The 16,540-nt window shown below is 43.9% G+C and overlaps 2 protein-coding genes and 1 non-coding gene across 5 annotated transcripts in view; 2 read left to right on the forward strand and 1 right to left on the reverse strand.

Moving 5' to 3' along the window:
• LOC142571776 (calpain-7-like) overlaps positions 1–8,656 on the reverse strand; it is a 35,858-nt gene extending 27,202 nt beyond the window's left edge. Inside the window, exons 1-6 of one of the 3 annotated variants that reach the window (XM_075680375.1) lie at positions 8,560–8,656; positions 8,310–8,462; positions 6,072–6,180; positions 5,048–5,283; positions 2,298–2,365; positions 887–1,171 (exon numbers count right to left, since the gene is read on the reverse strand). In XM_075680375.1, coding sequence (XP_075536490.1) covers positions 887–1,171; positions 2,298–2,365; positions 5,048–5,283; positions 6,072–6,180; positions 8,310–8,420 — 809 coding nt within the window. In that variant the 5' untranslated portion in view covers positions 8,421–8,462; positions 8,560–8,656. Of the gene's footprint in view, positions 1–886; positions 1,172–2,297; positions 2,366–5,047; positions 5,284–6,071; positions 6,181–8,309 lie in introns of all 3 variants that reach the window. The other 2 variants (XM_075680376.1, XM_075680373.1) reach the window with 2 other exon arrangements.
• A 191-nt stretch (positions 8,657–8,847) lies between these two features.
• RpL7A (ribosomal protein L7A) lies at positions 8,848–11,502 on the forward strand. Its single transcript, XM_075680377.1, has 5 exons — positions 8,848–8,974; positions 9,068–9,185; positions 10,409–10,558; positions 10,758–11,109; positions 11,288–11,502. Exons 1-5 carry the CDS (start codon positions 8,960–8,962, stop codon positions 11,460–11,462), a joined length of 810 nt encoding a protein of 269 aa, XP_075536492.1. The 5' UTR covers positions 8,848–8,959; the 3' UTR covers positions 11,463–11,502.
• LOC142573483 (small nucleolar RNA SNORD36) lies at positions 10,597–10,666 on the forward strand. The gene has a single exon (XR_012826337.1). It is a non-coding gene; the product is annotated as a small nucleolar RNA SNORD36 (small nucleolar RNA).
• Positions 11,503–16,540: the final 5,038 nt, after the last annotated feature.

The following is a 16,540-nucleotide window of genomic DNA, read 5'->3' on the forward strand; positions in this document are numbered from 1 at the left end:
TGCTGTAATGTTAATGATTATTAGTGCAAACAAAGCAGCTACAGTTAAACTTTGTTACACTGAACACCACATTTATCTAAGTTTTCAGATTAAGGAACATTCAGAAATGCTTTGCTGACTGTTTATGCATGTGACTGCTTACGCACATGGACAAATGTAAAGCTGTGTCTGGTGGTCAGTGGCATTCTTGTGGGGATGCCACACAGCTTGCACTTTCTGGACAGTGTCATTTACACACATTTGTGTTATGGGACAGTTCAAGTGTCCACCTTAAGCAAGACACTTGTGGTGCTCACGGCAAGGAATGCAAGAAAAAAAGAAAAAGAACACTACGCTTTGGAGGCGACATGGACGTTTCGCCTTGTCAGTATTTTTGTGGGTGTCATTGTTTCATTTGTGCATGCCACTGTCACTATATGGTGCATCAGTGGTGCGTGGCAGCCGAACAGAGGCATTTAGTACAGCGTTCCCCGTTGCCAACGCATGGCCAACACTAAATGCTGTGCAGCCATCTGGTAGACAGAAATTAAATTATTTTGAAAACAAGTCATCGTTAGTATGGATCACTGAAGACTGAACAAAAGTAAATTTTACCACGTTCTTACTTTCTTAGTGCGAATGTGACAAAAGGCACCGGAGCCACAGTGATTTCATCTGAAGCAGGCGCACAGGAAACTGCAACATGCTCGCACTAACTGTAAAAGTTGTGCAAAGCCTGTGTGCCACATATAAATGGTAATGCCCATTACGATATTTGTAAACTTTCCTGCTGCATTTGTGCATGCACACTCTGCATCTGCTATTTTATAGCATTTATGAGGGTTTTGCGAATGTGTCACAGGTGCTGTTGTTGCTTGGTCATGCCTCGCACTCAAAGAAGGCTCACCTGAGGACCTCAATCTCGTCACGCGTGTAACCGTCGTTGCCGCTGATGACCAGCTTGTTCCCTGCATCTCGCACATGCTCCCCATCAGCTCCGGGGAAGCTGAGGGAAGATGACGTGGTGGATGCCTCAGAGCTGAGTCTGGTGGTCAGTGACGTGCTGGAGGCCTTGCTGCTGCCAGAGGGTGGTGGTCTGGCCCCCTCAAGTATGGGTGCGGATGGGGCAGGTCGAATAATTGTGCTGCCACTGCCGCAGCTGCTTGCCAACTTGGCCTTCAGGCTTTCCGCCCTGCACACGCGCAAAGACAGTGTCATGTCCCAGTGAAAACAGGCATTCACTTCTGAGGAACTTAAGGACGGCATGTATTTGGGCCAGTTGGTGCGCAACTGGCCCGCTGCAGTCGTTTGACTTTGGGACCCTCGCCTGTATACTATTAACAACCAACTATGTATCTTGAAAGAATAAACTGAAACTGAAACTACATGTGGGTAAAAAGCACGTGGGACACAGCAAGAGGAACAGGACAATACATTCAAAGCAGTGCAAGGATAGGACACAGTAAAAGCAACAGCTCAATGCGCTGTGCAACCAAATGTTATGCACCAACAACCAGCCCGAATGCATACCATCTGGAAGCTGGACAGTGGAGCATGAGGGGTGCCTTGATTGAGGGCTCCAGGTTAAACTTGACAACCTGCAGCTTATGGGATACTCAAAAAGCTCTGACCAAGCTCTTTGTTAGAGGTGTTTAAGTGCTGTTACAAGACTGGATCCAGAGGTAGACTGACTTAACTGAAAGTTCAGCTGCTTCCAGAACAATCAGAGGAGCCAGGTGACAAGAATTATGCTGGATTCCATTGTACTCCCAGCTCGAAAGTGAGAATGCCCACACACTTTCAGCTGAAGTGCAGCACTCTGTATGAACTACGTGATTGTGTGCCGAGTACTTGATTTTGAATAGCCAAATGTAAAATGTGCCCCTATAGTGCTTGAAAGAAATCAGTTGAATGTAGCATAAATCTAAGTGCATGAGAATTTTTGCATTCCATCCCAATTTGAATGTGATCATTAGGGACATAGACCAAGCCCACTGCCTCTTGGTCAGGTCAGAAACAGGATAACACGCAAAGTACTTCGAAACTAACTGTTCAGTCAGAAAATAATACTAATACTAATAAATAAACAAACAAATAAATAAATAAATAAAATTTGCACTCAAAAAGCTACGGTTCTGCTTCCCCACAGTCTAGGAATTGGATGCACCATAGTGCTCATGATGAACTACAATGCACAACCACTTAGCCACGCTCTTTCACTTTGTAGCTCATACTGAAGATCGCGATAGTATTGTAATATTACCGCCAAATAACACAAGCAGACATCTATGTAGTAGGATAATCCACAGTTAACCAACCTCTCAAGTCCTTGAGATGCAATGCTTGTTAGCTTCTCATGAAGGGCCTTGTCATCTGTAGCAGCTCTCTGTCCCAATTGAGAAAAAGAAAAGGAAGAAAGAAGTGCCATAACCATCACGCACAAATAAACTGCCGAATTGCACCAAATTACTCAACATTACACTTAATTTGTGAGAATTGATCAGCAGTGAGATAATATTAAATAATTTTTTCACAAAAATTCACACTTCCATCATACCAGCTGCCACTGCAGCATGACATTATAACTGCAACACATTGCCTATTACTGTCTTAAGAACTAATGTGACAAAATGAATGTAGCTACCTAGAGTGGTAGATATCACATCACAAGTGCTTAGCTCTATACTTTTCACCCAAAATGATATTGTAACAGGTAATCAAAATGTTATTGCTTTCCTGGAGGGAAGTGGAGTCAAACTTCAACAATAAACAAGTTGTTTTCTGCAGTGCAGGTAATGAGCAAACACATTATCTGTCTAAACGGCCATTTCCTGCCTTTTCTAAGCTTCCTAATGCCAGTTTGAAATGTTGTGCACATTATCTGTCTAAACGGCCATTTCCTGCCTTTTCTAAGCTTCCTAATGCCAGTTTGAAATGTTGTGCACATTATCTGTCTAAACAGCCATTTCCTGCCTTTTCTAAGCTTCCTAATGCCAGTTTGAAATGTTGTGCATGTCAGGAAAGTGAGATTAAAATAAAAACACACAAAATATCTCACATCCTCATTTTCACTGCTGTATGCTGATGAGGTTAAGGAAGAGGCTGATATATTGAGCTTTACAGTGAATATTCCTCTGTAATAATGTGACTTAACACTAACTTGCAAGCACTACATTCTTCCATAAAAACACATTACGTCAATAAAAAACTTCTTTATCTGCACTCATCCACCAGTCTATCATCCTTGCTAGTATCCACCTCATTGCAAAGCTTCTATATCAATCTGCTGGGAGTTTTGCACTTGCAACGATGCTGAACAAACTGGAACATCTCATCATTATAACTACCAATTCTCATGTTTAGACAAGCTTTAAGGATACCCAAATCACAACCATTGTACTTGTGCCATCATCCATTTGTGCCTTTCAAGAAGTCACACAGTGAAACCTGGTTTGTCAAACAACTAAATATAAAATATCACAATTTCGCCATAAGGGTGAAGCAATGAATGCGATAGCAACATGTTAGAATATTACATCAAATGTAAGACTCGTAGCTGCAGTGGCAGTATGAATTGAAGTAAATGCAAGGTGACAAAGTAAAAAGGAGTTGTTGTGCTAGAGGTCCTCTGTGTGAATCCTGCTATCGGACAATTTCATTTGTTTATTAATCAAAGCTAACATCTTTCCCAGCGACTTTCCCACCACTTTTCCGTATCAGGTATGTTTGAAACCTCTCTCCTGGGCAGATCCCGGTGGTAGTGCACAGCCATGCCAATAAAATTGCATCATTTTCAGGTTTGAGCTCTGTTATTGTTTCACACTTTGAATATTTAAGCCTGAGAAGATTTAAGATAAAAGGTATGCACTGTCAGTGTTTCGTTTTACGACATTTGTTTGTGGATTGCCATTCTCAAAATTCTTAGGATTAATTTTGTCAAGAATGTAAGGCACGGCATGAGCAATGTTAGAGATTGCATTGTGTGGCAATACCGCATGTCATACAGCACGGCATGACATATAGCATACGTATACTTAAATATATTCGAAATGTCACAGTGACGTCGACGGCAAAAATTAGCATGGAGTGCCCATATAGGCAATTGCTACCGCAATAACACGCTGGCTACAGCAAGTACACTATAAGTTCATGACAACGCTGTTGAATCTAAATGTAAGACTAGCTGCACTTTAAGAGATGCTAGTTAAGCAAACACTGACTATGGGGATTTTTAATCTTAACCAATGGTTTCAGAGTCTTTTCAACTTCTCCTTCAGGAGCAAGATTAGGAAGCTGCAGCAGATCTTTAATGATCCAGCTTGTGGCTCTGGTTGTTTCTTCACGATGTGACTCACCTTGCAAAGGCACTGTAAGTAAGTTAGTGACAACACTTCCAACTATTAGTTTAATGTCTTAGTGGCAGTCTAAATATGCCATGAAACGCTACTGCGCGTTGCTGAAGTCACCCCCAATGAAGGAGTCAAAAGAACTGCAAAATGTTCAGTTAAGAATTTAATAAACTTACTTGGCTGGTGTTTAATTTTGGCACGTTCAACTGGTTCCTACCATGCTTCGACTCAGTTTGCAACGACACGGAACCCTCTCAAGACTGGAGCCAGAGAAAGTCTGCCTAAACCTAACCCTAGGCTGCTCCAAGAGCAATCCGAGCAGCCATGTGAAAGGAATTAAGTCAGACCTCTATCACACTCCCAGCTCAAATGTGAGAGTGCTTCCAAGTGCTTGAGTGTGGCACTCAGAAAGAATCAGGCAAACAAATTTCAAGCACTGGATTTCAACCAGCTAAATGTAAAGTGCACCATTAAAGCTCTCAAACGCAATCAGCCGAATGTTTACCTTCAAGAGCGCGTAGTTGGGCTAAATGCTTCTATTCTATTTTGATGAGTAGCACAATGGCATGAGGGACAACTAAAGAAGGTGAGAAATGAACATAGCTATCGCTGCCAGGACTTTTTTTTTTTCCGTGCCTCGTCTCTGTTGCGTGGCTTTTTAAATTAGGTTAGCTAAAGTACAGTTATGCTACGAGAGAGGGCTTGTCCCTGTACTATACTTGGCCGGAAGGGGACGGGGAAGAGGAGTGTCCTTTGGGGCTGCGATGGCGTCCCCACGTGGAACGAAGTGCCCTCACCGCCTGCAGACAGAGCTCAACTGCCAGTGTGTACAGCTCGAGCGCCTCTTGGTAGTTGTCAGCCTCATCCTCATCCAGCGCTTGCGACAACAGGAACTTGGCCCTGTCCAGCTGGAGCTGCTGGTCATTGCTTGTGACGGGGAGATGTGTGCTTGACGCTGTGGCCACAACGCAAGAATCCCAGCCATTATGAGAATGACAGCTTAAGAAAGGACAAAAGCTCTTGTGGAGATGTCAACAGCACCATAGTTAGGTCATGAAAACAGATGTCCATGTATGGACTAGAGAAAAAATATCTCTTCACTATACCATCACGATGTGGTGTGCACATCCACGCTTCTCCACAAAACCTCTAATAGGAACACCAATATATGAAGCCTGGCTATTACAAAAAGCATAAACACACATTCCTGACACTCCACTAAACGTATTACATTAACAGAGACCAAAGCTTCTGAACTTGTAAACACTGTAGAGCCTATCCCTAAAATAAACCTTGTGGGAGAGCCCCACTTTCAACGTGATCACCCACTAAACGCAGTGGCAGCTGGAAGGAGTGGACCACTCTACCCCAAATGGCAAAAAAAAAAAAAAAGTGGTAACAACATTTCATGCACAATCAAGAATGTGTCGGGCCAGGAGGGCTGAACCTACCAAGGAGGCTTAGACTGGGGCATTAGTTCTTATTGGACTAATAAACATCATTTCTTCCTGCGCTTCTACATTATAGTGCAGGACATTCATTACCTGCGAAAATATTTGTAATTAAAATGAAATTATTACTAGGGGGTGGAAACATTCATAGTTTTAAACATGTTTCAAATTGGAGTGTTAAGGAAAAAAAGATTCCTATGTAGATATCCTACATGGCTTCACGGTAAATACAGTTCCACAACAAATGAGGGTATGAGAACACGAGGTTTATTAAAACAGAGGCATGACTTACTTAGCTTTATGAGTTCCTCAGCACGGTTGAGATATTCATTTGCCTTGTCAGAAATGCAGGCCACCTGTGACCCAGAGAGCATTGCTGACTGCAATGCTTGAGCAGCTTCCTAAAAGGAAAGGAGTGGTCAAAAAACACCAACAGGGTTCTGAAATGGAGTGAAACAACAACATAGAAGTGTGGATCTCATTACTCCAAAGTGTTTTACAACAAAGAACATATAGAAATATGCTAAATGTACAGTGGCATGGCTATAGGAGGTTATAATAGAAATGAATGCAGCTGTTCCAGTCACGAGTGACACATTCAGAAGCCTCTGTAGCTGTTACAATGTGTGAGGTGTTGCAATTACCAAACTGGTCACAACAGTTCGTGTGTCATCGTATCCGAGTTAATCAGAGGGAAAGATCTTTATATTCCTAGTGATGAAACTATATTAACTCTTTCTTTATCGGGCCCATAGAAATCTATCAATGTGATAGAGAGCCTTTCTACACATTATTAAACATTTATGTTGGAATTATTCTACTAGCGACACTAAGCACCATCTCAAATGACAACCGATTGTTAATGATTGGTTGGATTTTACAATTTTCGGTAGATTAAGAAGTCTGGAAAAATAAAACTTCGGTTGGAGGTATTGTCGAGACTAGATTCCAGTGCTCCTAGCACATCCTGAACAAAATGATGCAAAATTTGTGCTTTAATAGATTTGGTAACAATTTTTAAATGAAAGCAGCAGTGAAGACATAGAAGCTTGTATTGGTTTGTCTAATCTTTCTATGCAAAATATAGGCTGTCTTAACAATGTCTGAAACAATGGTAGATGCTTATGAGTGTGCATTATTTTGATAATTGTGTTTGACTAAATCAAGTGCAAATTAACTTTTGCCACTCAGTGTTTCGACAACATATGTACAAATTATTGCAAGCAATAATTCCTGTTGTGTGGGATCTTCATCCACAGAAGAGCTTGCAGTCGATTTCAGACCGACCTGCAACCAAAGCTTGACTAGCTGTCTAATCTCTTAGATATTGAACACTGCCTGTGCAAATGTCCTTATTTATTACAGTACAATATTGTGCAACACTCCACATTACTGTACGGGAACTCAACAAAGCACGTGGAGGCACCAGCGCCAGTTGAACGTGCACTAGACTAGCTTGCTTGCACAGAAAAACTGATCGAATGCAATATACAAGGTTGAGGAGGCATGCTCCCTGACCCGACAACCATTGCTTCGCGAGCCTAAAGAATGCAGTAAAAAATGAACCAAGGGCCTGCTGCAATGAATAAAAACAAATGTTCCCTGCACAATAGGAACTTGCCCGTTTTCACATTCTCGAAGCTACTGCTTTCCTGCATAGCATGGTCATCACTATGGCTAGCACTGAGGCCAACAAATCTGCACAATTTTTTCGTAATCTAACTTACATAAGTTCGTCACTAAGAGCCACGTGCATAGCTTTTTTTTTTCGTTTTTTTTAACTCTCGGCACGTATACGAAAGATAACACATTACTACTTTCATTCATCTTCCTTGAGGTGCTTCTTTGAAGGGCACCAGTGATCAGGCTGTAATTTAATGTAACCCGCATAATTCGCGACTACTACGTCTTGTTAAAAGATAAAAGCATCGAAAATGAGCACATTTATAGCGATAAAGAAAGAGTTAAGCTGTAGTTACTGCAGTGTTGTTAGCTTCATTGAGCCGGCAATAGGCGTCTGAATTTTCATAAGAGTTATTGTTACGCCATGCACTACGTGCCTAAGTGGTTAGCTACCTCATTCGCTAAACCACAGTACACAATGATATAATTTTTCAGTAATTTTTTTTTCGAGGCGTCAGTTCTGCGTGAGTTTGTAAAAGCTCGGTGCCGAATTCACAAACCATTTTTGTTCGTTAAGTGCTGTTTGCCATTGGCCGGGGCCCAGGCGCCTTTCCGAGTGGCTGGCAGCTAGCTCTAGCTGCTCTTGCTAACAATTCTAGCGCAACAACGTTTTCGTGGATATGGGCGCCGGCACACAATCTAGCAGAAATGCTAAACCGAATCTCACAAACCACAACTGCATTACGCTGCGTGTGCCTACAACACCAGGCAACTGCTTAGCGAACGAATTTTCTCGCCTACTCGTACACAACCCTGCAGATCAATTTTCTCCCTGCTAGCCCACAGTTTACTACAGCAAGAAGCGTGCGCTGGGACGCATGTCAGCTGGGAAAGACTGAGAACACACCCTGTAGTAGTACGCAGCAGGGCCGGGGTTTCCTTCCAGGTCGAATTTGACAGCCCGAGATGCAAACTCCACGGCATCACGTTCGAACTGAGCTCTGCTGGTTTCGCCCATGACGACTGACTCATGCCAGTGACTGCCGATGCACGGATGTGCCTAGAAGAGGTGACAATGACGTCGCCCAAGCTCTGACTTGTCAACGAGCTTTATATAGTCTTGTGATGCAAGAAAAGTTGTCACACAAGTTACGAACCTCGGCACTTCTTCGGCCACTTCGACTTCACCGACGGACGCCCTGAGCGAGCGAGCAGCTGGCCAATTGGATTTGGTTGGCTTCGACTTGGCTGCATATGTTCCGCAAAATCCTCGCGGTCGGTTGTTCGTGCCCGTTTGTGCATAAAAACTTCCATAAAGAAAGAAAATTTGTTCCTTCATAAAAACTTTTTTTTGAGCCTTCTGCCATCGGCATTCACAGTCTTAACTAAGTTCAGTATATTCTGGTCTTAGCATGTCATAGAGAAAGGTCGCTTACGTCTGGCAACAAGAACACTTTATAAGCGTTTGCCCTGATTGTGCGTTTCCTTTCACGTGCGCGGCATCGTACGTAGCCGTCATCGTGTTTTTCGGCTGCGCGTTAGCCCGACTCGCTCAAGATGGTGCAAAGGAAGGTAAGTTTGGGCCTATATTTAAATCTGCTGCTAGTGAATTGTTTTAGCGGAGTAACAAAGCTTAGTGCTCATTTTTCTCATATTTATATTTAGATTAAAGGGAAGAAGGGCAAGAAGAAGATCGCAGCAGCCCCGCTGTCTGTGAAGAAACCTGAACAGAAGAAAGTGACAAACCCGCTTTTTGAAAAGCGTCCTAGAAATTTCAGCATTGGTGAGTCACTTGCTAGAATGCCTGTGGCATATGGCCTATGATGCCTCGTGGAGACCATGAGTTCCTCGGAACGCACTGGTAGAGGCTAGGCCCTAGCCGGCGTTTCAGGTATGGACGAATGTTCTTTATCTTGAAAGCAATGCCTCCTTTGTTAAAGAGGTACATTTTCGGTCAGGTAATACTTTATTGTGTAAAGTGCACACAGTCGGCCACGGAATCTTGATTGGCGCAGGGCTGTAGCCAGGTTTTTCTGTATCAGATCTGCGATTTCCGGGCCCAAGCGTGTATTCGCATGCCGTGAGCCTTGGGAGTTCCGCTAGCGCATGCTTATGGCGATTCGATCCGGTTGGCCTGAGGGGCCGAGGGTTACGATAAATTTAGGCTTGTACATCACGTTCAGATCCCGTTGTAGACCTTTGATGAATCTTGACACGTAATTAATTCTATAAACTTATTTAAGTGAAGGAATGCAAACCATTTCAAGGGAGAGCCTCGTGGCGTCGCTGTAATTCCCTCGCTCGCAACTGTTGCGAGGGCACGTGGGCTTCATAAGTCAATTGCAAATTATGCCTATTGGAATACGTTGAAAAAGAGCAAATAGGACACTGACGAGGCAGTGAACTGCACAAGCGCGCTTCATAAATCAATTGCAAGTTATGCCTATTGGAATACGTTGAAAAAGGGCGAGGACACTGACGAGGCAGTGAACTGCACAAGCGCTACTCCGTATTGTGAACGAACTCGCCCACGACGCGTCTTATGCTGTTTTGCTGACATGTATCACACGTCAATTATCACTCAAAATTATTTAAATGTCATAGCTTAGCATCTGCGTTAGATGATGTTAGATCCGTAAACTACTTCCCACGAACGATCCGCGTATAAGGTGTGACGTCTTGTTACCTCCCATTTCGTCCACGGTTTAAAATTCGTGGCCTCGTCATCCTTTACGTAAACGCCTAACATGGGCATTGAGGCATATGTTGCAGCGAAAGCTGTGTATGGGCCGGAACAATAAAACTAAAAGGAGGGTTGTGATGACCCTATTGTATGCTTCTGATTGCAGCCGGTTTTTGCAGTGATAGGCAGGCATGCGCCCTAGCCTTTAGCCTTTGCTGCACGAATTTCATCTGACAGCATAGCAGTGTTTGTAGTCGTGAAGCAAATTTTGTAGGAGGCATGAAAATGTGCTTGCTGCATCTTTTGCTATTTGCCTTCCGTAGGCCAGGATATCCAGCCAAAGCGTGATCTTAGCCGTTTTGTGAAATGGCCGAAGTACGTGCGCATTCAACGCCAGAGGGCCATCCTGTACCAGCGTATCAAGGTTCCACCTCCCATCAACCAGTTCACCCAGTGCTTGGACAGGCAAACAGGTTCGTTTTTACTGCTGTTTCTGGTTGTCAATGGTGCTTTGCAGTGATGGTTCTTGAATTTCTTCACCTGAATTGTTTATTGTAGAAAACATACTTATTCTGAGCTAACTCCACAAATGTGCTCCAGTGGTATTAGCGAGGGTTTCGTTGTGCCCCTGAACTCATCATAGTTCCTTTCTTTTTTTTTTTTTTTCTCCAGCTACCAACTTGTTTAAGCTTCTGGACAAATACAAGCCAGAGTCAAAGGCGGCAAAGAAGCAGCGGCTGCTCCAGCGGGCTGAGCAAAAGGCTAAAGGAAAGGAGGATGTTCCCACCAAGCGTCTTCCTGTGGTTCGCCAGGGTACCAACACCGTAACCTCTCTGGTGGAGCAAAAGAAAGCCCAGCTTGTGGTTATTGCCAATGATGTGGATCCAATTGAGCTGGTGCTGTTCCTCCCAGCTCTCTGCCGAAAAATGGGTGTGCCCTACTGCATTGTGAAGAACAAGTCTCGACTGGGGCGTGTCGTACGGCGCAAGACTTGCACTTGCCTTGCCCTGGCACAGACCAATCCGTGAGTGGCTTTCTAGTATTAATTTTGCCTCTTGCTTTGCTGTGATGAGTTCCTATCACTGCCTGATCACAACTGAGGGTGTTTTATTTACGAGCTTTTTAACTCTGACCATTGTTTATTGACTTCTGCGCAGTGGGGTAGCTGCACTGTTACTTAACCATGCTCTTGGTGTTTGCAGGGAGGACCGATCCAATCTCTCCAAGCTTGTGGAAGCCATCAAGACCAACTTCAATGAGCGCTACGAGGAGATCCGCAAGCACTGGGGAGGTGGTGTCATGGGCAATAAATCTGCTGCTCGTGTTGCTAAGCTTGAGAGGGCACGAGCTAAAGAGCTGGCCCAGAAGGTGGCCTAACCATCTTGCTGTGTCAAATAAAGTTGGTCTGTCCTCAGTATTTCATGCGTTCAGCTGTCTTCATTTGTAGTGCTATACAGAACTGCTTCGTACTTGCATACATGGAAGGATCTTTGCAGAGTTTTAGCGAAGTATGTATGCCTGAATTTACAATGGCAAGATATTGCAGGGTTGAGTAGACAAAATATTTTGAGTCTGGATGCGAATGGGGTTGGATAATAAAATTGATGGGATCATAAGGAAAATGTTTGGGTATGTCCCCTATTGGTGAGGAAATGCTGGTATCTGGACACGTTCGTCGTCGACTAAATGCCGCATGTCTATCGGGAGGAATTTATACGCGTAGTGCACAGTTGACAGGAGTCTGCTGGTTAGTAAAACGATAGCTTTGTTCATTGCTCTTCTATGAACAGTTTCGCGTATGAAACTATACTGTCATGAATACGTCCATGGGGAAGTGAGAAAGAAAACTGCTAGCAACGCTTGACTGTGGTCCGTTCCTATCCACGTTCTTGTGGAATAGGAGACAATGGAAGAGACGAAAATTTGTGAAATATGGAGAGTTTCACTCTGAATATCTTGTTAAAAAAGCTGCTTGATTGATTCTGCTGAGGCAGTCTGTCTTCAAATAGATTTCAGGGATGCTTGTGACTACTGAAATCATGTTCATGAACAACGGATCTTGAGGGGAGATGACGCGCCGGCTGTGCTGAAAGAGAAAATGTTTGTATTAAGGTCGTACATTTAAATCGGAACCTTTTAATGAAGAGGTTATCGTTTATACACCTATCTTTTGGTACTGAGGTCCCCAGCCGCCGCTCATGCCAGCATGCCTGCTTTATAGAGAGTTCCTCCGTTAAACCGTGTTTGTATGCCGGATCAGCAATGCTCCCTATTTTCTTATATTTTTTCGCTACTAGTCCTAACGGTAACGTGGGCGGTGCAAGATGCCCAGCAAGCCGTTTTCTACCGGCGCGCTTTCCTTTAAAAAAAATGTTGCGCTTACCGCAGCTCTGTTCTTGCTCAAGTTTAACAGCAAAATCGTATTATGTGGTCCGATTTGTTGTTATATTAACACTTAACGCCCTGCTAATGCGCCTTAGTGCAATTGATAAAAACGGATCTTGAAGGCCTTACGTTGCCGTACTACAGTACACGTAGCGTGCGTCTATTTGTCGTACAAAAATCCCTCACGTGACCTGATCCTAGGTGCCTAGGGACAGCATCGTTTAGGGATTTTTGAGAAGCACGATGCTGGCGCCGAGCGACGCCGTGGCGTGTTCGTCCTCGGCGGGATCGTTCTCTGGACCCCGCGTTGTTCAACATTGCTCATGTCATTGTACGTGCCTTGCTTGTGTGTTGGTTGTAGGTTCTGCGTTACTTGGCGGAAAGCCGCGAGTAGTGGTGGTGCGGCAGTGCGGCTTTCGCCTCGGTGAGCTCTGGCAGTAGAGAATCTGCGTTGTGTGACCCGTGCTTGCTTGACAATTGAAATGTCGAAGTGGCCTAGCGCATCGGCAGCGAAGTTCTGCGAACCGCGATGTGGCGTCGCCGTGTCCGACTTTGCTTAACGGACATCGAGGGATGTGCTGCTCGCTACAAGTCATGTAAATGCGACTGCGTCGACCGCCCACTGTTCAGTGCTGAATGTGTGTTAGGTGTGCTGTGCTTGAAACGAGTGGTTCAGCCGTGCAGCGGGGGGTGGTGGAGGAGCAGAGGTCTCCATTTGCACGTTCACAGATATGTGCTCCCGTTTTGGTCTCATTAGCGGCTGTCGCGGAATTGTGGTGTGCTCCTTGCCTAGTATGAAGTTTACGATGCTAACACACAGCATGTTCACGTTTTTCCGTGCTATATGTCATTTGCATGACGACCGAGTTGAAAACAAGGCATATGTATCTGTTGTTTTCGTTTGTGTGTTGTAAATTACTTCCTGTTGTGGAAGTTCTGGAAGTCTTATTACGCAAGGAGTACGAACGTAAACATATAAACATATTTCTGTGTGTGTGAAATTATGAATTACCCAGAATAGCCTTTACGACTGATAAGTGGGCTACACATGCTGTGTGAATCGGCTACCTTTTGTTGCGACGCTCTTCCATGTGGTAGACTGATGCATGGTGCGCGTTTATTTCTGTACTGTTGTAAAAACCATTTGTTTATTCACTCAACACAAATGTACTGCTTCTTCGACGCAGTGCATTTTAGTTACGCGGTAAAGGATACTAAAAGTGGGAGGGGGCCGCTATCACCCAGCATAGTATGTCCACTCAGGCGACCTGAGAGGCGGCGGTTGCGCGAGTGTATAATCATAGGGTATAATTAAAGAACTCTTTTTATGTCCAGTGACAGTGGCCCCTTTCCACTTTTAGTATGCTTCAACGCAGTACATTGCTTAGGCTTCACCGCAGAACATAGGTGTATTGCAAAAAAGGTAATCTTAAAAAGCTCAATTATGCAAAGTTTCTTTCGTAGCTTGCTACACCGCAATACAGAGGTGGAAATAAGCATCGCGCAGTAAAGCATACTAATAGTGGAAAGGGCACATAGGTTTGCTCATTATTTTCAATTGTGATATAATTTGCAAGTGCATCTGTGCTCTTGGTAAGCTTAATTGACAATTCTTTGTACATTACAAATTCATATTGCAGGGAAGCTTACTAAGGCACATTCGTCATTTTGTAACGCATTATTCACCTTCAATGCAGGAGCACAATGCGGATTCATACCTATGCTTCTGGCTGGACTGCACATGCTCTTTGAGAATTGATTCGTTTTTCATAAGTGCACTGGTACTTTACTCTAAACTGGAGGGCTGAAGTTTATACGGAAGCACAATTTTTATTAAGGGGACAAGATGTTGCCAAGATGGTTGCAGCACAGCTTTTTTTTCTTCCAGGCACCTTTTCTATTAGAAGCTTCCATTGCAGTGTTTCGAGCATCTTTGAGCCAGCATATAGTGTATATAAAAATCGGACACCGATTGGGAACATCACCTATGCTCTCTGCAGTAAGCTGTGCACAGGATAAGTTCATGCCTATGTATAGAAAGAAATGTAGCATGACCAGACAAAATAAAAGGGGTGGGCTGCAGCAATACTAGGTGTTAAATGGTGCCTTATCCTTTCCCTTCAGTTTTCTGTTTTGTGCTTTTTATTATGGATCCTCCACAGTAACCACACGAGTGCTGAACTTGAGCTTGTTGGTTTCAGATCTGATGGTTGTTACTAACAGAACAGTGTGATACACGAACAAGGGCTTGGAGACATCCGGTCACCTTGCTTGTCTCATGGTGTCGCTTTGTGAGCACCATGAGCCTCCAGACCAACTCGGAAGAAAGGTTTCTTGCAATCGCTTCTGAACTGTATTGCCACCAAACCAACAGTGCTCTCAATGACAACTTTTGGACAGTAGAATGCTTGCACCCAGCAAAGTCTAAGAAGGAAGCATTCAGGATGTGCCAAGTGGGCCTTTTGAAGCTGGCAGCATTGCTGAAGGGGTTTGCCTATCCGCCCTCTTTATGGATGCACAAGGATGATTTCTTCTTTCATAAGGATTGTTTCAGAGGTGTCACGTGGCAACAGTGTTGGGTGTTTAGTAGCAGATAAGCTTGCCTTTGGCCACTGTCAATAATCTGTTTCTTCTCCAGTGCCCCTGTGAAGTGCCTACTTTTTGGACACAATGTGCGCTCCATGCATGCATGCATTTTTAGCTTGTAAAGATGTATATTACCCCTTGCCTAAAGCCGGTCCTTGCTGATGTCAACCAAGAAGGCAGTGGGGAGTATGGCGATGCATACTTACAAAGCACTGCTGATACCAGTGAAACCAGATTAGTGGAGCTGCCGTTTTTTTTGTCCACTCCATCTTCATCAGTTACAATGAGCAGTTCTTTGTCCAAATAGAAGGCATATGTAGTTGGTCATGCATAGCCTGCGCACTAAGATTTGTTGGCGTGTTACAAGAGACGTGCCTGAGAACCTTAGCAGTGCCTATACGCAAAAACCTTCTGATGTGTTGATGACTTCCTTCTCTTTATCACAGTTTGCCTGATGAAGCCAGCAACTTGGTCAATTAAATGTTCAACAGGGTTCCCACTAGTTTTCCCAGCGTCTCCTTTACCAGTGTGCTGCTCATAGATATCTGTTTTCTTGACCTTGCACTGCACTTCAACCATGGCCACACCTGCTGAACCTATAGTATGCGATCAGAAAAGTGCTGTACATCATGTTGCTCCAAACTCATGACAAGCTAGAAGGCCTTGAGGAACACCTTCATTAATTTCCGTCCTCATCATACTGTAGGAAGCTTCGCATGACAAGTGCAACAATTAACATCTGCTGGTTTTTCAGTGCTATTCCTGTCCAGCTTGCTGAAAGCTATCCTGAGTGTTTCAAAAGCAAAACTGCTGCCAGACAAGAAGTGCATAAAGCAAGAGTAGCTATAACCATATGTCACACAAAATGAAGAAGGCCACCGAGTGTACAGGCGGTTTAATTCATATCCAACAAGCTTGGTTCTCTCTTTGCAAGTGAGTAAACCCAACTTGCCCCAAAAACATGGCCTGTGACAAACTATGTGCCAGATGCTGTGTCCCCTGCAAAGCTGAAGATGTGTACAAGATCCTGACACCCACAGTGGCTTCTACACTGCGCAAACAGTTTACTATAAGAACAACTGCCTCAACTAGTATGCTAATAACATGAAAACAGGCAGAAATTTGGCTATTCATTGGGCCCCAGTGCAGGTGCAAGCCACTCTTCCGCCAGATTCGTGTTGTTCACAGGAACTGGAGCTATACAAATGCAGATAAAAACAATGATGTTTGAAAGTAGTAGAGTTGAACTATATTCTGCACAAACAGTGCTACTTGCAGTGCTGGTAACTTATAGCTACAATTCATGGCTGCCCCACCATGCAAAGGCACTATTCTTGAATTAACTTCTATTTATGGAGGCCATATATTGCAAGTACATATCATCCACATTGTGTGCAATATGATTAAATGATGTCAACTGTGATAGCCATTCCTAATCTGAGATACAACAAAAAAACTAATATAGGCAACAAATTGTAATTCAA

Source organism: Dermacentor variabilis, chromosome 2 (assembly GCF_050947875.1).
Source record: "Dermacentor variabilis isolate Ectoservices chromosome 2, ASM5094787v1, whole genome shotgun sequence".
Classification (NCBI taxonomy): domain Eukaryota; kingdom Metazoa; phylum Arthropoda; class Arachnida; order Ixodida; family Ixodidae; genus Dermacentor; species Dermacentor variabilis.